The sequence below is a fragment of the Pecten maximus genome, chromosome 17 (genome assembly GCF_902652985.1).
Source record: "Pecten maximus chromosome 17, xPecMax1.1, whole genome shotgun sequence".
In the NCBI taxonomy this organism is placed as follows: domain Eukaryota; kingdom Metazoa; phylum Mollusca; class Bivalvia; order Pectinida; family Pectinidae; genus Pecten; species Pecten maximus.
The window spans coordinates 1,414,250-1,441,855 of NC_047031.1; the positions used below are offsets into that span (position 1 = coordinate 1,414,250).

Here is a 27,606-nt window from a genome sequence, read left to right on the forward strand (position 1 = left end):
AGAACATTAAATTTCTAGTTATTTTCTTATTTGATGACTAAGTTCATGTATTTTACAGTTGTATAACTATATTACAAAAATGTAACATTCTTAAAATACAATGTGTTAAACAATACTCACACGTACAACAAAACATTTTTTCTATCAGTACACGGAAAAAAACAACTATAAATGCTTTACCTGGGATATTTGTTAACATTTATTCAACATTCCGGATTAACGAGAGTTATCCCGATAATACGGATCCTGAGAACACAAATTAATCCTTTATTGTGGAGTTAGTCATTTCTCTAGTGAATCTCTGCATCCTTAGGATTTCAAACGTCATCGCCAGTATTACACAGCCCATGAAGATCACAACTACAAGGTTTAGACACCTCTTCAACATGACGGTGTCATCCGCTGCCTCTCCGCTCATTCCACTTCCGCCGAAACCGGAACCGGAAACAGCAACAGACCCAGTTACCATAATTACAGGCTACAGCATTATCGTGATTCCATCGCGAGATGGAACTGATGTCAATAATGATAAGACGTCACGCGTCGTGGCATTCATTGTGTTGTAAAAAGTATCAGAAAGAGATATCACTTCCATTTAATAAGGCATTGAATACTACATTTTTAGTGAAGTTTACTTTAACACTGCCTAAAGTGTTATATATCGTTGGTGAAATTCATCTTGACACTGAATGAAGTTTTTGTTACATTTCATTTTCATTGGTGAAATTAATTATAAAACTGCATAAAATGGTTTGCATCTATGGATCTACATACCATGAAATGTTGTATTTTCTTAGTGAAATATATTCCACGTGAAATTTATTCCTGCGAATGATGTGTCACACAGAATAATATTCCTAACGACCTCCTTTATGAAAAAACTCCGCATGACATTACTTCGTGGGAAAATGTCTCACTCTCCTAGAAATATACAACAAGTAAACATCTTCCTATGAATACCTTGCCACACGGCGTCAACTGCCACTTCTACTCAATGAAGGTAATCCTTAAAGATATCCTCAGTGAAATTTACACCTTATCACATTTCTGCATGGTGAAATAAATAACACGGTATGAAATATAACAACTTTCCTTGTGAAATATATTCCATGACACTATTTCGTCGGAGGCGGAAGGCCAGGGAAAAGCCACATAAATAAAATACCTTTTTTTCACAGCATTGCACGCATAGTCTTCTCTGTATAATCTTATAGATATTGTTGGTGTACTTTAACGGCAGCAGCGCTCCCTCCCTTCATACGTATTGACAGGTAACATGAAAGGCGAGCTTTAATCCGCCCTCTCATTTATACCTACATAACAGTAAAGCTATTAACACTTTAATGTAAACCAAGGCCGATCCATATCTCAAACCTCAAACAGTCACCGTGTAGCAATGGTAACACTGTAGACAGCTCTCTTTTAATATTGCCTGCGTATCTTGTTCAAAATTTAAAAACCTCGTGGATTTCTATTTTAACTCCGTTCCGCCCGTTTATATATACACACATAGATGTTTTTTCCCCAAAATGTTTTAGACATCACAGACTTCTATCACAACACTGTTCCGATCCGGGTTAAAAATAAATTCAAATGTTGTTCAAACTTCTATTAAAGCACTGTTCCGACCGACTTTAATACACTGCTGGCCGTTATCATAATCCGCATGATGAATAGTGTTTGTACCGGCCCGGGTCGATGTATGATATTTGTTACTTGTCTGTCCTCACTGATGAAGTGGTCTCTATTAGCCACCAAGTGGTAGCCAGCACTGTCGGCAAGTTAATAGCCGGTTATATACATTAGCGAACCTAAACACCTTCTAAGCTGTACTATAATAATTGAAATCGATATCGATTCCACGAGTCAATATTTTTATTTGTTCAACAATGATTTTTTCCAAGATTGTCCAATGCCTAAGTGTATATGTAGTCACACATATATTGTATAGGGTATACCCCTGACTGATCTGTGTTGGAACCAATGCAAACACAGGATATGTATCGATTCCAGAAATAGATGTGTTCGTCGCTGAAGACAAGTCCGAGTATTGGTACGGATGCTGAGTTGGTCCTCAACACTCCATAACTTGTGTTGACAGAACACTTACATCGATACATAATTCCAATACAAGATAATACTTCTTTGAAAGTTCCAATTTCCTATTTTTTATAATGTTAGTTAAACAACTTTTTAAGTCAATATTTGGTTAATGATTCAAACCACACTCAAGTATCAATCCAGTTGGTATATAGAATTTTAAAGTCTATATTCTCCGTTACTGCAAATAACTTGTCCAAATCGCCACAAATGTTGATGTATGATGAAATCCGTATGCAAATGGAAACATTGGTAGCCTCTGTGAACACTGTAAGACTGTCAATATATTATCGAGGTACAGTAAACTCCTTGCACACAAAAGGACAATAAATAGATAGATAACCTGTCTCGGTTAACACTGTCAGACTGACAATAAACTGTCTCGTTAGTGAAAACACTGTGTATCACATGTCTCGGTTAACGCTGTAGATCACGTGACTCGGTTAACGCTGTAGATCACGTGTCTTGGTTAACACTGTGGATCACGTGACTTGGTTAACATTGTATATCACGTGTCTCGGTTAACACAGTAGATCACGTGTCTTGGTTAACACTGTAGATCACGTGTCTCGGTTAACACAGTAGATCACGTGTCTTGGTTAACACAGTAGATCACGTGTTTTGGTTAACACTGTAGATCACGTGTCTTGGTTAACACTGTAGATCACGTGTCTTTGTTAAAACTGTCGATCACGTGTCTCGGTTAACACTGTAGATCACGTGTCTTGTTAACACTGTAGATCACGTGTCTTGGTAAACACTGTAGATCACGTGTCTTGGTAAACACTGTAGATCACGTGTCTTGGTTAACACTGTAGATCACGTGTGTTGGTTAACACTGTAGATCACGTGTCTTGGTTAACACAGTAGATCACGTGTCTTGGTAAACACTGTAGATCACGTGTCTCGATTAACACTGTGGATCACGTGACTAGGTTAACACTGTAGATCACGTGTCTTGGTAAACACTGTAGATCACGTGTCTCGGTTAACACTGTTGATCGCGTGTCTCGGTTAACACTGTAGATCACGTGTCTCGGTTAACACTGTAGATCGCGTGTCTTGGTAAACACTGTAGATCACGTGTCTTGGTTAACACAGTAGATCACGTGTCTTGGTAAACACTGTAGATCACGTGTCTCGGTTAACACTGTGGATCACGTGACTAGGTTAACACTGTAGATCACGTGTCTTAGTTAACACTGTGGATCACGTGTCTCCGTTAACACTGTAGATCACGTGTCTTGGTAAACACTGTAGATCACGTGTCTTGGTAAACACTGGAGATCACGTGTCTCGGTTAACACTGTTGATCGCGTGTCTCGGTTAACACTGTAGATCACGTGTCTCGGTTAACACTGTAGATCACGTGTCTTGGTAAACACTGTAGATCACGTGTCTTAGTTTACACTGTAGATCACGTGTCTTGGTTAACACTGTAGATCATGTGTCTTAGTTTACACTGTGGATCACGTGTCTCGGTTAACACTTTAGATCACGTGACTCGGTTAACACTGTAGATCACGTGTCTTGGTTAACACAGTAGATCACGTGTCTTGGTTAACACAGTAGATCACGTGTCTTGGTTAACACTGTAGATCACGTGTCTTGGTAACACTGTAGATCACGTGTCTCGGTTAACACTGTGGATCACCTGTTTTTGTTAACACTGTAGATCACGTGACTCGGTTAACACTGTGGATCACGTGTCTCGGTTAATACTGTGGATCACGTGTCTTGGTTAACACAGTAGATCACGTGTCTTGGTTAACACTTTAGATCACGTGACTCGGTTAACACTGTAGATCACGTGTCTTGGTAAACACTGTGGACACGTGTCTTGGTTAACACTGTGGATCACGTGTCTCGGTTAACACTTTAGATCACGTGACTCGGTTAACACTTTAGATCACGTGACTCGGTTTACACTGTAGATCACGTGTCTTGGTTAACACTTTAGATCACTTGTCTTGGTTAACACTGTAGATCACGTGTCTTGGTTAACACTGTAGATCACGTGTCTTGTTAACACTGTAGATCACGTGTCTCGGTTAACACTGTGGATCACGTGTCTTAGTTAACACTGTAGATCACGTGTCTTGGTTAACACTGTTGATCACGTGTTTTGTTAACACTGTAGATCACGTGTCTTGGTTAACACTGTAGATCACGTGTCTTTGTTAATACTGTAGATCACGTGTCTTTGTTAACACTGTGGATCACGTGTCTTGGTTAACACTGTGGATCACATGTCTTGGTTAACACTGTGGATTACGTGTCTCAGTTAACACTGTGGATCACGTGTCTTGTTAACACTTGATCACGTGTCTTGGTTAACACTGTATATCACGTGTCTCGGTTAACACTGTAGATCACGTGTCTCGGATAACACTGTAGATGACGTGTCTTGTTAACACTGGATCACGTGTCTTGGTTAACGCTGTAGATCACGTGTCTTGTTAACACTGTGGATCACGTGTCTTGGTTAACGCTGTAGATCACGTGTCTTGTTAACACTGTGGATCACGTGCCTTGGTTAACGCTGTAGATCACGTGTATCAGTTAACACTGTGGATCACGTGTCTTGGTTAACACTGTAGATCACGTGTCTTGGTTTACACTGTAGATTACCCGCTTGGTTAACACTGTAGATCACGTGTCTCGGTTAACACTGTAGATCACGTGTCTTGGTTAACACTGAGGATCACGTGTCTTGGTTAACACTGTGGATCACGTGTCTTGGTTAACACTGTAGATCACGTGACTTGGTTAACACTGTAGATCACGTGACTTGGTTAACACTGTAGATCACGTGTCTCGGTTAACACTGTGGATCACGTGTCTTGTTAACACTGTAGATCACGTGTCTTGTTAACACTGGATCACGTGACTCGGTTAACACTGTAGATCACGTGTCTTGGTTAACACTGTAGATCACGTGACTTGGTTAACACTGTGGATCACGTGTCTTGGTTAACACTGTAGATCACGTGACTTGGTTAACACTGTGGATCACGTGTCTTGTTAACACTGTTGATCACGTGTCTTGGTTAACACAGTAGATCACGTGTCTTCGTTAACACTGTGGATCACGTGTCTAGGTTAACACTTTAGATCACTTGTCTTGGTTAACACTGTGGATCACGTGTCTCAGTTAACACTGTCGATCACGTGTCTTGGTAAACACTGTAGATCACGTGTCTTGGTGAACACTGTAGATCACGTGTCTTGGTTAAAACAGTAGATCACGTGTCTTGGTTAACACTGTAGATCACGTGTGTTGGTTAACACTGTAGATCACGTGTCTCAGTTAACACTGTCGATCACGTGTCTTGGTAAACACTGTAGATCACGTGACTTGGTTAACATTGTGGATCACGTGTCTTGTTAACACTGTAGATCACGTGTCTCGGTTAACACTATAGATCACGTGTCTCGGTTAACAATGTAGATCACGTGACTTTGTTAACACTGTAGATCACGTGTCTTTGTTAACACTGTAGATCACGTGCCTTGGTTAACACTGTAGATCATGTGTCTTGGTTAACACTGTAGATCACGTGTCTTGGTTAACACTGTAGATCACGTGTCTTGTTAACACTGGGGATCACGTGTCTCGGTTAACACTTTAGATCACGTGACTCGGTTAACACTGTAGATCACGTGTCTTGGTTAACACTGTGGATCACGTGTCTCGGTTAACACTGTGGATCACGTGTCTTAGTTAACACTGTAGATCACGTGTCTTGGTTAACACTGTAGATCACGTGTCTTGGTTAACACTGTGGATCACGTGTCTTGTTAACACTGTAGATCACGTGTCTCGGTTAACACTGTAGATCACGTGTCTTGTTAACACTGTAGATCACGTGTCTTGGTTAACACTGTAGATCACGTGTCTCGGTTAACACTGTAGATCACGTGACTTGGTTAACACTGTATATCACGTGTCTCGGTTAACACTGTGGATCACGTGTCTTGTTAACACTGTAGATCACGTGTCTCAGTTAACACTGTCGATCACGTGTCTTGGTAAACACTGTAGATCACGTGACTTGGTTAACACTGTGGATCACGTGTCTTGTTAACACTGTAGATCACGTGTCTCGGTTAACACAGTAGATCAAGTGTCTCGGTGAACACTGTAGATCACGTGTCTCAGTTAACACTGTGGATCACGTGTCTTGGTTAACACTGTAGATCACGTGCCTTAGTTAACACTGTGGATCACGTGTCTTGGTTAACACTGTGGATCACGTGTCTTGGTTAACACTGTAGATCACGTGTCTCGGTTAACACTGTAGATCACGTGTCTCGGTTAACACTGTAGATCACTTGTCTTGGTTAACACTGTTGATCACGTGTCTTGGTTAACACTGTAGATCACGTGACTTTGTTAACACTGTAGATCACGTGTCTTTGTTAACACTGTAGATCACGTGTGTTGGTTAATTCTGTGGATCACGTGTCTTTGTTAACACTGTGGATCACGTGTCTTGGTTAACACTGTGGATCACGTGCCTTGGTTAACACTGTGGATCACGTGCCTTGGTTAACACTGTGGATCACGCGACTTGGTTAACATTGTATATCACGTGTCTCGGTTAACACTGTAGATCACGTGTCTTGGTTAACATTGTAGATCACGTGTGTTGGTTAATTCTGTGGATCACGTGTCTTGGTTAACACTGTGGATCACGTGTCTTGGTTAACATTGTGGATCACGTGTCTTGGTTAACACTGTGGATCACGTGTCTTGGTTAACACTGTGGATCACGTGCCTTGGTTAACACTATGGATCACGTGCCTTGGTTAACACTGTAGATCACGTGACTTGGTTAACATTGTATATCACGTGTCTCGGTTAACACTGTAGATCACGTGTCTTGGTGAACACTGTGGATCACGTGTCTCGGTTTACTCTATAGATCACGTGTCTTGGTTAACGTTGCGATAATGGCAATATTTAATAACGCGTAAGAGTAAACTCCTTTTAATCCAATGAACATTTAACACTGAGAAGTCTTTGAAATGTATCGACATTTTTTACGTTTTAGTTAAACATCTAATGCATACTTAATAGATACATCCCGGCTTTAGTCAGCACTTGGAAGACTTTAAAAATATCAATACATATCACGGATGTTGTAAACTCGGCCTATCCGTTGTGTATTTATGAATGAAAAATACCGGTTTCGTCTTTCAACAAGGCGAACCCATTGTAATCTATCGATAACAGTAATGAAATATATCGGTTTTCTTCTTTCAAACCTTGAAGGAAGTTTAAAGTCAATGAACCAAACCATTAAAATAAACTCATAAAGGCATGGAGTATTTAATAAAGCACGGGTTTCCTCTACCACCTCTACATATACTTCAGTACATACAATTAAAGTGTAAGCATCTAACGTATAGTTAATAGGTTATGAAAGTATAGTTAATAGGTCATGAACGAATCGTTAATAGGTTATGAACGTGTAGTTAATAGGTCATGAACGTGTAGTTAATAGGTTATGGACGTGTAGTTAACAGGTCATGAACGTATATTTAATAGGTTATGAACGTATAGTTAATAGGTCATGAACGAATCGTTAATAGGTTATGAACGTGTAGTTAATAGGTTATGGACGTGTAGTTAATAGGTCATGAACGTGAATTTAATAAGTCTTGAACGTGTAGTTAAAAGGTCATGAACGTGTAGTTAAAAGGTCATGAACGTGTAATTAATAGGTCATGAATGTATAGTTAATAGGTCATGAACGTGTAGTAAATAGGTCATGAACGTGTAGCTAATAGGTCATGAACGTGTGGTTAAAAGGTCATGAACGTGTAGTTAAAAGGTCATGAACGTGTAGTTAATAGGTCATGAATGTATAGTTAATAGGTCATGAACGTGTGGAAATAGGTTATGAACGTATAGTTAATAGGTTATGAACTTGTAGTTAATAGGTCATGAGCGTGTAGTTATTAGGTCATGAACGTGTGGAAATAGGTTATGAACGTGTAGTTATTAGGCCATGAACGTATAGTTAATAGGTTATTAACGTGTAGTTAATAGGTCATGAAAGTATAGTTAATAGGTCATAAACGTATAGTTAATAGGTCATGAACGTGTGGAAATAGGTTATGAACGTATAGTTAATAAGGCATGAACGTGTAGTTAATACGTAATGAACGTGTAATTAATAGATCATGAATGTGTAGTTAATAGGTCATGGACGTGTAGTTAATAAGTCATGAACGTGTGGTTAAAAGGTCATGAACGTGTAGTTAATACGTAATGAACGTGTAGTTAATAGGTCATGAACGTGTAGTTAATAGGTCATGAACGTGTAGTTAATAGGTCATGAACGTGTAGTTAATAGGTCATGAACGTGTAGTTAATAGGTCATGAACGTGTAGTTAATACGTAATGAACGTGTAGTTGATAGGTCATGAACGTGTAGTTAATAGGTCATGAACGTGTAGTTAATACGTAATGAACGTGTAGTTGATAGGTCATGAACGTGTAGTTAATAGGTCATGAACGTGTAGTTAATAGGTCATGAACGTGTAGTAAATAGGCCATGAACGTATAGTTAATAGGTCATGAACGTATAATTAATAGGTCATGAACGTGTGGTTAAAAGGTCATGAACGTGTAGTTAATAGGTCATAAACATGTAGTTATTAGGTTATTAACGTGTAATTAATAGGTCATGGACGTATAGTTAATAGGTCATGAACGTGTAGTTAATAGGTCATGAACGTGTAGTTAAAAGGTGATGAACGTGTAGTAAATAGGCCATGAACGTGTACTTAAAAGGTCAGGAACGTGTAATTAATAGGTCATGAACGTATAGTTAATCGGTCATGAACGTGTAGTTAAAAGGTCATGAACGTGTAGTTAATAGGTCATGAACGTGTAGTTAATAGGTCATGAACGTGTAGTTAATAGGTCATGAACGTGTAGTTAATAGGTCATGAACGTGTAGTTAATAGGTCATGAACGTGTAGTTAATAGGTCATGAACGTGTAGTTAATAGGTCATGAACGTGTAGTAAAAAGGTCATAATCGTGTAGTTAATAGGTCATGAACGTGTAGTTAATAGGTCATGAACGTGTAGTTAATAGGTCATGAACGTGTAGTAAATAGGTCATGAATGTGTAGTATATATGTCATGAACGTGTACTTAAAGGGTCAGGAACGTGTAATTAATAGGTCATGAACGTATAGTTAATCGGTCATGAACGTGTAGTTAAAAGGTCATGAACGTGTAGTTCAAAGGTCATGAACGTATAGTTAATAGGTCATGAACGTGTAGTTATTATGTCATGAACGTGTAGTTAATAGGTCAGGAACGTGTAGTTAATAGGTCATGAACGTGTAGTTAATAGGTCATGAACGTGTAGTTAATAGGCCATGAACGTGTAGTTAATAGGTCATGAACGTGTAGTTAATAGGTCATGAACGTGTAGTTAATAGGTCATGAACGTGTAATTAATAGGTCATGACCGTGTAGTTAATAGGTCATGAATGTATAGATAATAGGTCATGAACGTGTAGTTAATAGGTCATGAATGTATAGATAATAGGTCATGAACGTGTAGTTAATAGGTCATGATTGTGTAGTTAATAGGTCATGAATGTATAGTTAATAGGTCATGAACGTGTAGTTAATAGGTCATGAACGTGTAATTAATAGGTCATGAACGTGTAGTTAATAGGTCATGAATGTATAGATAATAGGTCATGATTGTGTAGTTAATAGGTCATGAATGTATAGTTAATAGGTCATGAACGTGTAGTTAAAAGGTCATGAACGTGTAGTTAATAGGTCATGAACGTGTAGTTAATAGGTCATGAACGTGTAGTTAACAGGTCATGAACGTGTAGTTAATAGGTCATGAACGTGTAGTTAATAGGTCATGACAGTATAGATAATAGGTCATGAACGTGTAGTTAATAGGTCATGAACGTGTAGTTAAAAGGTCATGATCGTGTAGTTAATAGGTCATGAACGTGTAGTTAATAGGTCATGACAGTATAGATAATAGGTCATGAACGTGTACTTAAAAGGTCATGAACGTGTAGTTAATAGGTCATGAACGTGTAGTTAATAGGTCATGAACGTGTAGTTATTATGTCATGAACGTGTAGTTAATAGGTCAGGAACGTGTAGTTAATAGGTCATGAACGTGTAGTTAATAGGTCATGAACGTGTAGTTAATAGGTTATGAACGTGTAGTTAATAGGTCAGAAACATGTAGTTAATATGTCATGAACGTGTAGTTATTATGTCATGAACGTGTAGTTAATAGGTCATGAACGTGTAGTTAATAGGTTTTAATTGATTTCTAGTTCTTCATTATTACTGAGTCTACCGACTCTTCAGCATATGAAGTACTTAGCATTCAATATTACATGTTAGTCACATCCGTCAACACGTCTTCCGAAGATTTATCAATACTTCTGAATACATCAGTACAGCTATAGTTAAGTTCATGTTTCCATAGTGTATTTAATGACAAACCTCTTTCGCTTCGGTTACCACTGCCAAGATATTTTAATTTACAGATACTCTGTATCGTCATAGCAAACTTATTTCAATATGGCGAAGGTTTTTAAATCTGTTTATAAATGTTAACTTTGTGGTGAAGTCTATCTATCCAATGTGATTGAAATGGAAAACGTCGATCGCAATAGTTCATGTGTCCTATACGGCTAACACTTAAGAGAGTTTGGATTCCCTCAATTGTATCACGTTTAGCGGGAAATATTTCTCGGTTTGGCCACCATTTCAGAAACTTTGGATTCCCTCAATACACTTTTCCCATAGTAAAGTCAATGTATCCAGTTTGTGTTTAGCTAAAAACATCCTCTTTTTAAAAACTGCTGAGATATATACAACTCTAAGTGTGGTTTGGCCTTGAAGTGATAACATCTATCCAATGTAAGATTAATGGAAAGTATTGTCTTTTTATACTACGGAGGTATGTGGATCCGTCAATGTGTTTTAACATTACAGTAAAGAAATGGTTAAGATAGCTCGCCTCGGCCAACACAGCAGAGACTACCAAATCTATCAACACGGTTTACTGGTACAATAATCTATGGCTTTTTTACAGCAGTAAATATGGCCTGCCGTTGTTCCAACTGTAGGTAATGTATGACCAATCCAATTATTTCCATCTTACAGCTTCATCATCCAGCAGAGTTGATGTAGTAATGGATGACTACAGTGGATCCGCGTTATTCTTAACAGTACTTGTTTCATCATTTCTATTCTGAGACATACAATCACATTTAAAGTCAGCTTCCCTCTGTAAAGCGATGCATTTTCAGATGTTTTAAATACTGCAAACATACTTGTTTTAGCTGTAATCTTTTTAGTGATAATGTTATTTAAACGGTAATCTTATTATAGCTGCTACCTTTTTAGTGGTTATCTTATTTTAGAAGTATTCGTATTTGATTGCTAATCTGATTTAAGTGGTAATATTGTTTTAGTCGTAATTTCATTTTAGTGGTAATCTTATTTTAGAAGTATTCTTATTTGATGCTAATCTGATTTAAGTGGTAATATTGTTTTAGTCGTAATTTCATTTTAGTGGTTATCTTATTTTAGAAGTATTCTTATTTGATTGCTAATCTGATTTAAGTGGTAATATTGTTTTAGTCGTAATTTCATTTTAGTGGTAATCTTATTTTAGAAGTATTCTTATTTGATTGCTAATCTGATTTAAGTGGTAATATTGTTTAAGTCGTAATTTCATTTTAGTGGTAATCTTATTTTAGTGGTAATCTTATTTTAGAAGTATTCTTATTTGATTGCTAATCTGATTAAAGTGGTAATATTGTTTTAGTCGTAATCTCATTTTAGTGGTAATCTTATTTAAGTGGTAATCTTATTTTAGTGGTAATCTTATTTTAGAAGTATTCCTATTTGATTGCTAATCTGATTGAAGTGGTAATATTGTTTTAGTCGTAATCTCACTTTAGTGGTAATCTTATTTTAGTGGTAATCTTATTTTAGTGGTAATCTTATTTTAGAAGTATTCTTATTTGATTGCGAATCTGATTGAAGTGGTAATATTGTTTTAGTCGTAATCTCATTTTAGTGGTAATCTTATTTTAGTCGTAAACTCATTTAAGTGGTTATCTTAGTTTTGAAGTATTCTTATTTGATTGCTAATCTGATTTAAGTGGTAATATTGTTTAAGTGGTAATCCTATCTTAGTAGTAATATTGTTTTTGTGGTAATCTTATTTTAGTGGTGATATTATTTTAGTGGTTATTTAATTTTAACGGTAATGTGTTTTTATCGTTTTTCGGAGTTAAAAGCATTCCGCTTATTAATTGCATTGATTACGATTTCTGTATATTGTGTTATACCTGTATTTGATTACGATTTCTGTATATTGTGGTGTTATACCTGTACTTGATTACGATTTCTGTATACTGTACTTGATTACGATTTCTGTATATTGTGTTATACCTGTATTTGATTACGATTTCTGTATATTGTGGTGTTATACCTGTACTTGATTACGATTTCTGTATATTGTGTTATACCTGTATTTGATTACGATTTTCTGTATATTGTGGTGTTATACCTGTACTTGATTACAATTTCTGTATATTGTGTTATACCTGTACTTGATTACGATTTCTGTATATTGTGTTATACCTGTACTTGATTACGATTTCTGTATATTGTGGTGTTATACCTGTACTTGATTACAATTTCTGTATATTGTGTTATACCTGTACTTGATTACGATTTCTGTATATTGTGTTATACCTGTACTTGATTACGATTTCTGTATATTGTGTTATACCTGTACTTGATTACGATTTCTGTATATTGTGTTATACCTGTACTTGATTACGATTTCTGTATATTGTGTTATACCTGTACTTGCGATACGCGCCGATTAATCATCTCACTAAAGAATTTAAATTGAGCAATGCGCTGAAATTCGAGTGAGCCATAATAAATACATTTACAGTCACTTATGGATTCGGAATACTCCATTCTATGTAGACAACTCTATAACCACTTTGCCTTTATAGGGGCAGATGCTCGTTTCCAGGAAGAAGTAACTTTAAGTTTATAGCTACATCTAAATTCTAGAGACTAAGAAAAAGTAAACGTCTTTACATAACATAATGTGGACAGACAAAGAAAAAATGAAAGGCATTTGCACAAGGGCCTGAAATAATTATGTCGACATCTTTCAGTCGTAAGTCGGCAATCGATGGCAGAAATATACCTCCATACAAGGACTACCACAAGTGCATTCTGCATTTTCTACCAGGTTTACTCGACAAAAATCCTATTGAACTGCCCCCTCCCGTCCTCATGAGATCAAAGGCCATGACTCTATAACTATTGTTGATTAGCAGTATGTATACTATTGAAGCAATCATCTGTTGTTCATACCTCCAACCATCTCATCACCTGCCCCGCGGTCTATAGGGACCTTATGTACCATCGATCAGTGACCAGCGCGCGTGGTGCACTAGGGAAAGTGTAGGTTGGGCCTGTATTAGATCAACATTCCATTGCAGAGTCACACTTGTCTACTGCTGACATAAACCATTCCATAGTAATGCTATTTATGTATCAGCGGTAACCATATCTACTAATGACAGTGTTATATGTATCGTATCCAGCCGCTGGACCAAAAATATCCCGCGCAAAACAAAATGTGTCCTTTCTACTGATCCCAGTTTAGCCGGTCGCGTGTCATCGTCACAACAGCAAGGGGAAATAAGATTGGTCAGTGTTAGTTTTTGTTTGATGACACGAAAATGGAGATAGATTGCTTGTTTCCATGTGGAAAGATATTTCCAAACAAGCTACGTCTTTGTTTTTTATTCACATAGCGACAAAAATAGAAAAAAATACATGAATACATGTTGATTTTTTTCTATATTTGACAAACATATACAGGATGATAACTGTTTTCTCTGTACTCCATCATGATGATTGGAAATAATTGAAAATTTATCATTTTATCTTGTTTTAGTTTTTCGATATTTGATGAATGCACGCGATACGCCAAGCGTTTAAGTATTTTATCATAACTACGGTAACCGGAAACTGGATAAATAATGTATAACAAGTTTTAAGAGGTTTTTCTCATCAATAGTATTTTTTATCTTGAATTAAAATTCCAATGATCGATATAGGAGTTTATTGATGAGATGATTCTTAAAATGAGAAGAAGAAATTTCTTGAATGAATCACAAAGCTTACTAAACTTTGACGCTTGAGATATCAAACCTAATTTGTCCCAGAATATATTTGTCATCATTTATAATTACCGAAAACTGAAAATAGAATATAGACGTCCTTGGATTCAGCTTGATAGTATATATGTATCCTTCATCACAGTACAACAACGACGGTAAGTTGTACTGTGATGAATATTTATAATATGTGAACAATTCACATCCATATATGTTTATACATTGCGATCCAGGTATTCATATCATCTTATAGACGACTTCCACAGTGATCACACCAGGGTATCGGGCCGACTATCACTGCGCCACTGAAACGTTCTTCTTTTTAAGAACGTTGGTGTGGCGTAGTGGTCTATGCTGCAGGTATTTCTGGCTAGGCGATTGGGTGCCGTATATCGTGTTCTCGAGGCCCGGTCAGGGCACGAGTCATAAAGTTGTCTTCCTTCTTCATTGTATTACTATGTTATATATGTATATTCAGTAAAACGTTCTTCAGACGGACTGGCTTATCACGAATCTATGCTTATTACGAAGCACGTTATCCGGAATTTATCTAACCTTATTACGAAGTACATGTACGTTAACATCCCAAATCTATCTAACTTGATTACGAAGTACATGAACATCCCGAATTTAACTAACCTTATTACGAAGTACATGTACGTTAACATTCCAAATCTATCTAACTTGATTATGAGGTACATGAACATCCCGAATTTAACTAACCTTATTACGAAGTACATGAACATCCCGAATTTAACTAACCTTATTACGAAGTACATGAACATCCCGAATTTAACTAACCTTATTACGAAGTACATGAACATCCCGAATTTAACTAACCTTATTACGAAGTACATGAACATCCCGAATTTAACTAACCTTATTACGAAGTACATGAACATCCCGAATTTAACTAACCTTATTACGAAGTACATGAACATCCCGAATTTAACTAACCTTATTACGAAGTACATGAACATCCCGAATTTAACTAACCTTATTACGAAGTACATGAACATCCCGAATTTAACTAACCTTATTACGAAGTACATGAACATCCCGAATTTAACTAACCTTATTACGAAGTACATGAACATCCCGAATTTAACTAACCTTATTACGAAGTACATGAACATCCCGAATTTAACTAACCTTATTACGAAGTACATGAACATCCCGAATTTAACTAACCTTATTACGAAGTACATGAACATCCCGAATTTAACTAACCTTATTACGAAGTACATGAACATCCCGAATTTAACTAACCTTATTACGAAGTACATGAACATCCCGAATTTAACTAACCTTATTACGAAGTACATGAACATCCCGAATTTAACTAACCTTATTACGAAGTACATGAACATCCCGAATTTAACTAACCTTATTACGAAGTACATGAACATCCCGAATTTAACTAACCTTATTACGAAGTACATGAACATCCCGAATTTAACTAACCTTATTACGAAGTACATGAACATCCCGAATTTAACTAACCTTATTACGAAGTACATGAACATCCCGAATTTAACTAACCTTATTACGAAGTACATGAACATCCCGAATTTAACTAACCTTATTACGAAGTACATGAACATCCCGAATTTAACTAACCTTATTACGAAGTACATGAACATCCCGAATTTAACTAACCTTATTACGAAGTACATGAACATCCCGAATTTAACTAACCTTATTACGAAGTACATGAACATCCCGAATTTAACTAACCTTATTACGAAGTACATGAACATCCCGAATTTAACTAACCTTATTACGAAGTACATTGATATCTTGAATGGGGGTGGCCGAGTGGTTAAGGTGTCCCGACACTTTATCACTAGCCCTCCACCTCTGGGTGGTTAAGGTGTCCCGACACTTTATCACTAGTCCTCCACCTCTGGGTTGTAAGTTCGAAACCTACGTGGGGCAGTTGCCGGGGACTGACCGTAGGCCGATGGTTTTTCCGGATATTCCAGCTTTCCTCCCCCTCCAAATCCTGGCACGTACTTAAATGACCCTGGCTGTTAATATCAATTTATCAAAACTTCTTTGTTTGTTATCGTATGACGAATTTTTCATAACAAACAATTCCTAAATAATTCTAAATTTTCTTGTCTAAGTTACATATTTACGATTGATATATAGCCGGCTGTTTGAAGAGAACAACGTTCTAAATAACCATCTGTTTGATATCATCACAAGAGTTAGTGGAACATTTCAACGTAACGCTCAACACGCCAGCTCATTTATAATACATTTCATTTAAAATGCTTCTTGAGCGAAAGTATTTTAAGATATAAACGATTCCAGTACGTTTTGACGATTCGTTAAATTTACTCTTGGAGTCTTCCGTTCTTTGGTAACACCTCCACAGCACCCAAGGACAATTAGACTGACGTTGAGAGATGTGAAACGGGAACGGCACGTGCGAACAGAGATCCCACGTGTTATCTCAAATGTAACGATAATGTCTGTCGGATATACTTTTAAAAAACGTCTAAATAAATAACGTTAGTTCCTCTTTTCTTACAACCTAACCCACAGGAATAGCAGCAAGCCAAGCTGTATGATAGAACTGTGATTCGTATGTCTGTATCGTTTTGGTTTTTGACGGGTTCTTCTTTCTGGATAGCAACACTCTTGCTTTCCCAACATGCAATGCTAGCGTGTCCTAATACATTTTATATGCAAAGGCTGGTTCTTATATCACAATTTCCTTGAAAATTCCAAATACTTGCAGGAACGTAAATCAAAATGTTCCATTCCGATTGATGATCGTGATGAGAAAGGGGAATGTTTTCCATCATTATCTTATTGAAAATATATTTGTGTCATATACATTTCAATATGTTCGAAGATCACCATGAAATATCCACGGCTCTTAGCTAAGAAGCTTGACATTTCTCGGATTTAACCAAGATTTACGTCAAAGATATAATCGATGAAGCAGATAACGCTCACTCTTCTGAAACACGTGGTCCTTGTTGTTTTGTACTTTGTAATTGTGTGAATATTTCTTTTGTTCATATTTTCATAGTCTATCTTTGGTTTGGTTTATTTTGTTTAATGTCCTATTAACAGCCAGGGTCATTTAAGGACGTGCCAGGTTTTGGAGGTGGAGGAAAGCCGGAGTACCCGGAGAAAAACCACCGACCTAAGGTCAGTACCTGGCAACTGCCCCACGTAGGTTTCGAGCTCGCGATCCAGAGGTGGAGGGCTAGTGATAAAGTGTCGGGACACCTTAACCACTCGGCCACCGCGGCCCATCATAGTCTATCGATTTTGAATAAACGCTCGTCTTTAGAAATGTGAAACCTGAAACGGTGATCGCTTGCCGTTACCATAGATACATCGAGTTATAGACAAATTAAGTAACCATAGCATATCTTCAATACATTGACAAATAAGTAGTCAAATCATATTGCCAATACATTAAGAAGCACGTAACCATAACATAGTGTCAATGCATTGACAAGCAAGTAAGTATAGCATATTGTCAATGTTTCGACAAATAAGTAGTCAATTCATATTGTCAATACATAGAGAAGCACGTAACCATAGCATATTTTTAATATATTGACTGTCAAGGAAATATGAATATTGTCAATGTATTGACAAGTAAGTAAGTATAGCATATTGTCAATACACAAGAAGATGTAGGGACTATCGATACAACAAACAATAAAAACATTAAACAACAAAACTCATTGACATGTTTTACAGTGTTTAACTAGCAAACCAGCTCATTATAACAGCGTAAAAGGAAACACGTCTGGTGGAAACCCCTGGATATTATTTTAAACGAAAATCGGTATTTATTTATTTTATCTTGACGTTTTATTGTTGTCGGTATAAAAATGCTGACCCTTTCTCTTTCAAGTCATAAAATCGATCGCCTATTTCCGTTTTATTGTATTTACATCAGACAAAAACGTCTGTCAACGCCACATTCTAGCTATCACGTTATTCTACATCCAACTATAAAAATCTTGGAGCGATATTTTTTGCGTTTCGGTATCAAAAGGTGCCAGCCTTTCTCTATTCTCTGTCCAGTTACGTATGTAATGTACAGTTATTTTTTGTTATATCAATACCGAATTAATACCTGACTCCCCCAGTGAGAACCGGTATCTTTTACCATGGTCTACAGACTCACTACAAAAGCCAGAATTCTGACGTCGTAATAGCACCGAGGTGACCGCGAACCATTTGTACAAAGTTTGGTTGGCTTTATGGAAACTAATACAATAATTAAAATTCGTTCTTGAATATTTGTGTTGGCAAATAAGTATTTTTGTGAAAAATATTCAAAGATAATATAATTTCGACTGTGATGATGTTTATATTTGTTCGTTTTTAATTACTATGAAACGATATTGCTATATTTACATATATGTATTTATAACGCTATGCTTTAGTGTTTAAGATGTGGGGCAGAGTTTAGCTATGATAGTGTTTACAGTATGTTTACAGCCTGTTTACAGCCTGTTAATGGAGGGCTCTGGAGGGGTGTATTATTGTTATGACCTGTGAAGTAAGTATGAGGGTATTGTAGAGACGATCAATAATGACTTAGTATTGTCAGCTTAACCAACAACAAATAGAAAAATAGTATTGTCAACTTAATCACACACAAAAAATAAATATATAATGTTTTTAAAGTATCTTAATTAACAGCACACAAAAACATAGACGATTTTGTCAAGTGTTGTCAACTTAATCACACAAAAAATAAATATATGTACATTTTTTGTATTATCTTCATTAACAGCAGACAATAACATAGACGTTTTTGTCGAGTATTGTCAATCGTATCAACAAAAACAGCAAAACCTATACACACTTGTCAAGTATTGTCAACTTCATCTGTAAAAATACCATTAATCCCGAAACCGGTGGTGATAGTTTCAAAGTGTTAATGCTGAGAACATACGCCAACTTACTACTCTAGGCTTGTGTGAATTTCCCTTTTAGTCTCTATGGGTAGGTTGTCTGATCAGAGAACAAGAGATCAGCTGTTCGGAACCTAACGTGGAAGGTTATTAGCTATTGACCATTCGGAATCTAATATTTCGGGGGAGATCGAGAGGTCTCCATGGAGCCAAAGAACCTGAGTTTCGTCTGCTTGGTGAAGAAGCCTTAATGAGGGAGTATTTAGTTAGTTAAGACTAGCGGGAATTTCCCTTTACCTGGTGGTAGTATGCCGACTCCGAGAGAGAAAGTCGCGAGTTCGAGGCCCAGCACGCGTGGCATGTTAATCATAGCTCCTTCTTAAACAATAAGTTTATCATTAAAACCGGAAATAAAAATAATCCATAAATGATGCGAATAAATACAAAATTATTTTCGCAATTCATTTTCAAAACAGATCCGATACTAAAATTGCATGGTATTGTCAGAAACCTGTTACAAAAGTCGATTGCTTATAAATAACATCCTTTTTGTTTAAATTCTACACATAACTTGTCTTTGGGGTTATTTTGAATCCATGGTATTTCAACCGTTTATCCTTAAGTTCATTTTCATTCCCTGAGAATGTTCAAGCCAAAATATCAGAATAACTCTCAATGTTTGATTCTAAATATTTGATTTATTTGTAATTACTTAAGCTGTCTGATTTACAATATACAGAAAAGGCAAGGATTTGTGAAAGCCTGTTCGTCTCCCCATTTCATGGGCGAGTTTATTGTGATTTGAAAGGGGATTGAACTTATTTTCGATTATTCAGTTACTTAATTTCTTTTCCTTTTTATCATTTCATTTATCTTTTTTTTTTTACGATTGATTATTTTTTCGTTTTGTGAGCTCATTGCCATTTTTCATGTAGGTTACAGGAGAGTTTTAACACCCAAACTATAGATTCTTGACTCTAAATTTAAATATTCATGAAGGGAAAATATTGCCTATCATGGCTGTGATTACACTTCACACTTCAAACCGGATTCGCACAGTACATGTGGTCCAAAAATTAGAGGTTACCGTCTGGAGAAAAACATATAGAATCTCCCAATACTTGCACTATAACTGTCGTCCATTCGATTGATCAACGACAAAGTGGACCTGGTTACATTAAATATTCATAGGCACAGACTTAAATTGGGTATTTGTCAGTCGGAGGAGATTTCTTCGATCAGTTCAGATGATCTACGTTACACACGTAGCGCCCTCTGTATAAACTGATACTAGTAGCGCCCTCTGTGTAAACTAAGACTAGTAGCGCCCTCTGTGTAAACTAAGACTAGTAGCGCCTTCTGTATAAACTGACACTAGTAGCGCCCTCTGTATGAACTAATACTAGTAGCGCCCCCTATAGTGCCCCCTGAATCAACTTATGCTAATCGCGCACTCTGTATCAACTAAAACTAATAGCTCACTCATATACATATACTTGTACTGCATATTACTGCAGTGTCCTTTCTATGACATATGCTTATAGTGCCAGATGCATTTCATATACTTATAGCGCCCTCTGTAGCATAGACTAATAGTGCCCTCTGCACCAACATAGAGTAGTGGCGCCCTCCGTGTCAACTTAGACTAGTAGCGCCCTCTGCACCAACAAAGACCAAACGTTCCCTCTGCATATACCAAGACTAACCTTACTGAGTATAAACTAAGGCTTGTAGCGCCTTCTATATCAGCTAAGACTAGTGGCGCCCTCTGTATAAAAAAAGACTGGTAGCGCCCTATTTGTAAACTTAGTAACACCATCTGTATCATCAATTAAGACTAATGGCGCTCTCTGTGACAAATATGACTAGCAGCACCCTCTATATCAAGTAAGACTAATGGCGCCCTCTGTATAAACTAAGACTGACAGCAGCCTCTGGATACATCTGAACCTTAATTATAAGCGCATTATGTATCAATATATTGCCATGGGACTGTACCAGTAGTAGCGTCTACTGTTTACACTCAGACCAGTAGTGCCCTCTTTGTTACATTACACACCCGGACTGGTAACGCCCTCTGTACACACTGATGCTAACTTAAACAATTCAGTGACGTCCTCTGTTAAAATAATACTTGGGCATTCTTTACATGTGACTCAGGAACAAATTCACACAGCTATAGTCGCTGTGACACCCACATTCCACGTAACACTAGCGCCCCCTGTGTAACCTCACCGCCGGACACCTACGTGTCACGGACTACTAGCGCCCACTTTGTACCCTCACCGCTGTTCACCTTCATATCACGAACCACTAGCGCACCCTGTGTACCCTCATCGCCTGTTCACCTACATATCACAGACTACTAGCGCCCCATGTGTACCCTCACCGCTGTTCACCTACAAATCACAGATTACTAGCGCTCCTGTGTACCCTCACCACCGGACACCGACATATCACGGACTACTAGCGCCCCATGTGTACCCTCACCGCAGGACACCTACATACAAAAGGACTAAAAGCGCCCCCTGCGTAACCTCGCCGCTGGACATACATATAAAGGACTACTAGCGCCCACTTTGTACCCCCACCACAGAACACCTACATATTGTACGTACAAACGGACTTCTAACGTCACCGCTGGACACATACATATAAAGGACTACTTGCGCCCCCTGTGTACCCTCGCCGCTGTTCACTGACATAGCACGGACTACCAGCGCCCCCTGTGGACCCTCACTGATTTCTAATTTGTTGACGTGTGGCCGATAGTATTTATGTAAATATGATTATATAATGAATATCACATACACCGTTGTTAGTGACGATCAATGACGCCCGCCCTAGCCCGAAAGCTAGCACCCATTTATGATTAATGGATCAGCGGGGCTAGGGAGTACCATTGTCCAGATCTCTGGACTCGATCCAAATTCCTTAATTAGGACGAGCTGTGGACTGGAAGGCAGAAATAACGAGCACTGAAATTTGACCGCTAGGTCCGTGTTGACGCGACGCTTGTAACCATTGTCCATTATTGCAGTTCATCCCGATTTGCATAACGTTACATTAAGAAACTCTATTACCGTTGTGAGAAGGTCATTGGGGAGAGCCCAAGAAATCAAGACATTTTGTACCCCTCTGCCAGCAATGCAATCGAATATTGTCTTCCTAGTCTTCAGTTTGTTAGAGCGCCCAACCTTGTAGCTTCAGGATGACGATCCGAGGTGCGTGGTTCGACTCTCCCTACCAATATCGGTTTGTGTTTCGTCTGTGATGTTTCGGTTGTGTCCTTGACACTTTGCCTTAATTGCTCTTGATGGCATGCTACGGGCATACAGTGTGTTGTTCAGTGAGGTAGTCACCAACTACTACAATCAGACCCCACATCTCAAGTACCCTTGCTTTTCATGGAGCGAAACAAACAAACAAACAACAGATAAAGAGACTATTAATATATATGCCCAATCTCCTCCCGAAATCAACATTTTTTCTGTTTTTATGCAAATTTAAACCATTTATCTATATATAGCCGTCATTTTAAAAAGCGTTCAATCGCGACTTAAATGTTATGTTTTTTTTAAGTTTTTTTTTTTCAAACATTATAACATATTCCGAAAACAAATGACATCACAATTTCGAAACCGGAGCTCGTCCATCTTGAATATCCCTTGCTTAAAAACAGCCGGGCTATCAGGACGGGAAAGTTCTAGACAGTGAACATTTGAAGAGATGTTGTTATAACGTCTAATGTGTTTATGCTGTAATTCATCTTACAAATGATATCCTGTTGAACAAGTACTCATCGCAGTTGAGTGAACGTCTCAATGTCTGTAACGAGTTCCAGACTTAAACATCGACGAGCGAGATCGGCCCTTCACGACTTTGTTGTCTTCCAAATGGTTTCCTTATATCAACAAAACTTGTAAAAATGTCGCAGACTTATGGGTTTTTCCTCCTAATTATGGACTGCCGTGTGTCCAGTGTAACATCCCTGTATAAGATAGACCTAGTGTGTGTTTGGGAAGGTCCAAATACATGTAGACTGTAACAAATTATCAGGTCCCTGTGACACACACTAGGGAAGGTCCGAATACACTAGCATTTAACAAATTATCATGTCCCTGTGATACACACTAGGGGAGGTCCAAATACACGTAGACTGTAGCTAATTCTCAAGTCCCTGTGATACACACTTAGGAAGGTCCAAATACACGTAGACTGTAACAAATTCTCAGGTCCCTGTGATACACACTTAGGAAGGTCCAAATACACGTAGACTGTAACAAATTCTCAGGTCCCTGTGATACACACTTAGGAAGGTCCAAATACACGTAGACTGTAACAAATTCTCAGGTCCCTGTGATACACACTTAGGAAGGTCCAAATACACGTAGACTGTAACAAATTCTCAGGTCCCTGTGATACACACTAGGGAAGGTCCAAATACACGTAGACTGTAACGAATTCTCAGGTCCCTGTGATACACACTTAGGAAGGTCCAAATACACGTAGACTGTAACAAATTCTCAGGTCCCTGTGATACACACTTAGGAAGGTCCAAATACACGTAGACTGTAACGAATTCTCAGGTCCCTGTGATACACACTTAGGAAGGTCCAAATACACGTAGACTGTAACGAATTCTCAGGTCCCTGTGATACACACTTAGGAAGGTCCAAATACACGTAGACTGTAACGAATTCTCAGGTCCCTGTGATACACACTATGATAGGTCCAAATACACGTAGACTGTAACAAATTCTCAGGTCCCTGTGATACACACTTAGGAAGGTCCAAATACACGTAGACTGTAACAAATTCTCAGGTCCCTGTGATACACACTTAGGAAGGTCCAAATACACGTAGACTGTAACAAATTCTCAGGTCCCTGTGATACACACTAGGGAAGGTCCAAATACACGTAGACTGTAACAAATTCTGAGGTCCATGTGATACACACTAGGGAAGGTCCAAATACACGTAGACTGTAACAAATTCTGAGGTCCCTGTGATACACACTAGGGAAGGTCCAAATACACGTAGACTGTAACAAATTCTGAGGTCCCTGTGATACACACTAGGGAAGGTCCAAATACACGTAGATTGTAACAAATTCTGAGGTCCCTGTGATACACACTAGGGAAGGTCCAAATACACGTAGACTGTAACAAATTCTGAGGTCCCTGTGATACACACTAGGGAAGGTCCAAATACACGTAGACTGTAACAAATTCTGAGGTCCCTGTGATACACACTAGGGAAGGTCCAAATACACGTAGATTGTAACAAATTCTGAGGTCCCTGTGATACACACTAGGGAAGGTCCAAATACACGTAGATTGTAACAAATTCTGAGGTCCCTGTGATACACACTAGGGAAGGTCCAAATACACGTAGACTGTAACAAATTCTGAGGTACACACTAGGAAGGTCCAAATACACGTAGACTGTAACGAATTCTCAGGTCCCTGTGATACACACTTAGGAAAGTCCAAATACACGTAGACTGTAACAAATTCTCAGGTCCCTGTGATACACACTTTGGAAGGTCCAAATACACGTAGACTGTAACGGATTCTCAGGTCCCTGTGATACACACTTAGGAAGGTCCAAATACACGTAGACTGTAACGGATTCTCAGGTCCCTGTGATACACACTTAGGAAGGTCCAAATACACGTAGACTGTAACGGATTCTCAGGTCCCTGTGATACACACTTAGGAGGGTCCAAATACACGTAGACTGTAACGAATTCTCAGGTCCCTGTGATACACACTTAGGAAGGTCCAAATACACGTAGACTGTAACGAATTCTCAGGTCCCTGTGTTCTTACGGACTGAGTTATCGCGGCCCTATGTTTGTATACTCCATCTACTTCATAATCTTGAAATCTTCCGTTTTACTTAATTTTAAATAATTATTTATCTCTGTCGATTGATTGAGTATCTGTGTAACATATCAATATTGTTGATACCATGTGTAGCTCTTCAGATCTGGAGGTATAAAAATATGGATGCTCTCTCGACATCATTTGTGTTTATTAGCCAGTGTCATCGACCACATACTAGTATTCAATTATTGAAAAGTGGCTACGAGGAATTTGGAATGATATTTCATGAAGAGTTGTAAATTCTAATGTTTACTAATCTGTATTTATTACTAACAGACGGCGTATTGTCTAAAATTTCTGAATAATCAATTATTTAAATGAAGCTACGATGAATTTTGTTGGAATTGTAATAAAACATGCTGTCAAAGTAGAGGTTGACATTAACTATTCTACATGTATATTGTGTATAAATAAAATGTGTACTGTCTCAAATTTCCGTAAAATCAATTGTTGAAATTAATGTTTTATGGAGCATGCTGTCACATTAGATTCTGATGTTTACTATTCCATATTAACCACAAATAAACTGTGTACAGCCTAAAGTTGGTGTTATCCGGCACGTCACCGACCTGAAAATCAATCGGTTCTGTTGATGCCCCACAACTTTTTTATACGTTCGTTTCATGCACTGTTAACGCGTAACAATAAAGTAATAGCCACTAAACAACACTTTAAACACGAATGCCAATTGGTCGGTTTTAATGTACATGTATATTTGACACGTCTAATCAGCGCTAGATCCCAAGATTAGTTACATATGACAATAGCGTTAACTATCTATAAAATCAGAACCGCCATTATCAAATACACAGTCAGCTTGATATTTTAAAATATCAAAAATAATTTACTAGATATCAAAATATTGATTTATATTTTGAAATATACTTTTGTAATCAGATTTATTCTTTTAAGATATACTTTTGTAATCAGATTTAATCTTTTAGTTGTTTTTCAAACTTTCATCACTTTGATTATCTTTAATAAGTTACAGATTACCATTTGTGATGTCACGATATCCTGACTGTCCAGAATAGAACTGTAGATCGTATCACCAATTTTCGCGTGATATCCCTGAAAACGTTTACTCGAAAAAAAAATCACTCGCGAAAAATAATTCAGTGTGAATAGCGAAATTAAAACCTATCCTCTTAATTGCAAATACAAGCATTAGTGGCCAAAATTTAAAAGGTTTTTTTTTTTGAAAATAAAACGCACACAAAAATACAATGACTTACAGTATTATGAATGACTGGGTATACAGATTGAGAAATTTAATATCGTTTATCTCAGACCTGGAAGTGTTTCAATGTGTATAGATATGGGGGAAGAATTACCAATTAATTAAACATCTATAGCATCACATGGGACTTCAATGTGTAACAAAATATATACAATATATCTAAATGATATCATATATCAAATATTGAGGACGACTACAACCCCGACCTCGAGGAGGAGGAGGAGGAGGAGGAGGAGGAGGAGGAGGAGGAGGAGGAGGAGGAGGAGGAGGAGGAGGAGGAGGACGACGACGACGACGACGAGGAGGAGGAGGAGGAGGAGGACGACGACGACGACGACGAGGAAGAGGAGGAGGAGGAGGAGGAGGACGACGAGGACGAGGACAAGGAGGACGAGGAAGTGGGGGACGAGGAGGACGTGGACGAGGACGAGGAGGACGAGGAAGAGGAGGACGAGGACGAAGACGAGGACAAGGAGGACGAGGAGGACGATGACAAGGAGGACGATGGCAAGGAGGACGAGGACGAGGAAGTGGGGACGAGGAGGACGTGGACGAGGACGAGGAGGACGAGGAGGGACGAGGGCGAGGACGAGAAGGACCAGGACGAGGACCAGGAAGAGGACGAGGACGAGGACGAGGACGAAGAGGACGAGGAAGAGGAGGACGAGGAAACCCAACATGATATTTTTGTATTATATCAGAATATCGTCATAGAACTAATCCCCTCGCGCCAGATCTAATCGGAAATGAAAAGACCATAAAATTTCATGTGAATCGAATATCAAATTTAATCAGTAGGATGAGGATGGTGAGCATTCTATTTATGGTAACTGTGACCTCAATTATATCCCAGGGTGCTTGATACGCGAAATTCTACAAAGGATGATGGTTATAAATTCGTTTAATATGTTTCGTATCTATCTATGTCTTCAGATGGGGTTTACCGTTACGGAAATGAACTTGTGTGCCGATTCAAATTTATTATCCAAGGCCCACGCTAGGGACAAATATATCTTATCATACAACACACATTAAAACCAAAGCTCTTCAATTTCTGCGAAACCTGAATATTTGAATTATTGAAAAATTAAAAAAAAAAATTAAAAAAAATGAAAGTGAGAATTGAATATAAAAAAAAGTAGGATCAAGTTACCTTGGTCACGTGACGGTACCGTTTTGTATCACGTCCACGACAGTGTCATCCATGGCGTGCATCCTCCTGACTTCAAAAAACAT

At 38.0% G+C, this 27,606-nt stretch overlaps 1 protein-coding gene across 1 annotated transcript; it reads left to right on the forward strand.

Annotated features, from left to right (window-relative positions):
- The first annotated feature begins 386 nt into the window (after positions 1 to 386).
- Positions 387 to 27,110, forward strand: LOC117315825 (glutamic acid-rich protein-like). Its single transcript, XM_033870226.1, has 2 exons — positions 387 to 491; positions 26,718 to 27,110. The coding sequence occupies exons 1-2, from the start codon at positions 387 to 389 to the stop codon at positions 27,108 to 27,110; spliced, it is 498 nt and encodes a 165-aa protein (XP_033726117.1).
- The last annotated feature ends 496 nt before the right edge of the window (positions 27,111 to 27,606 follow it).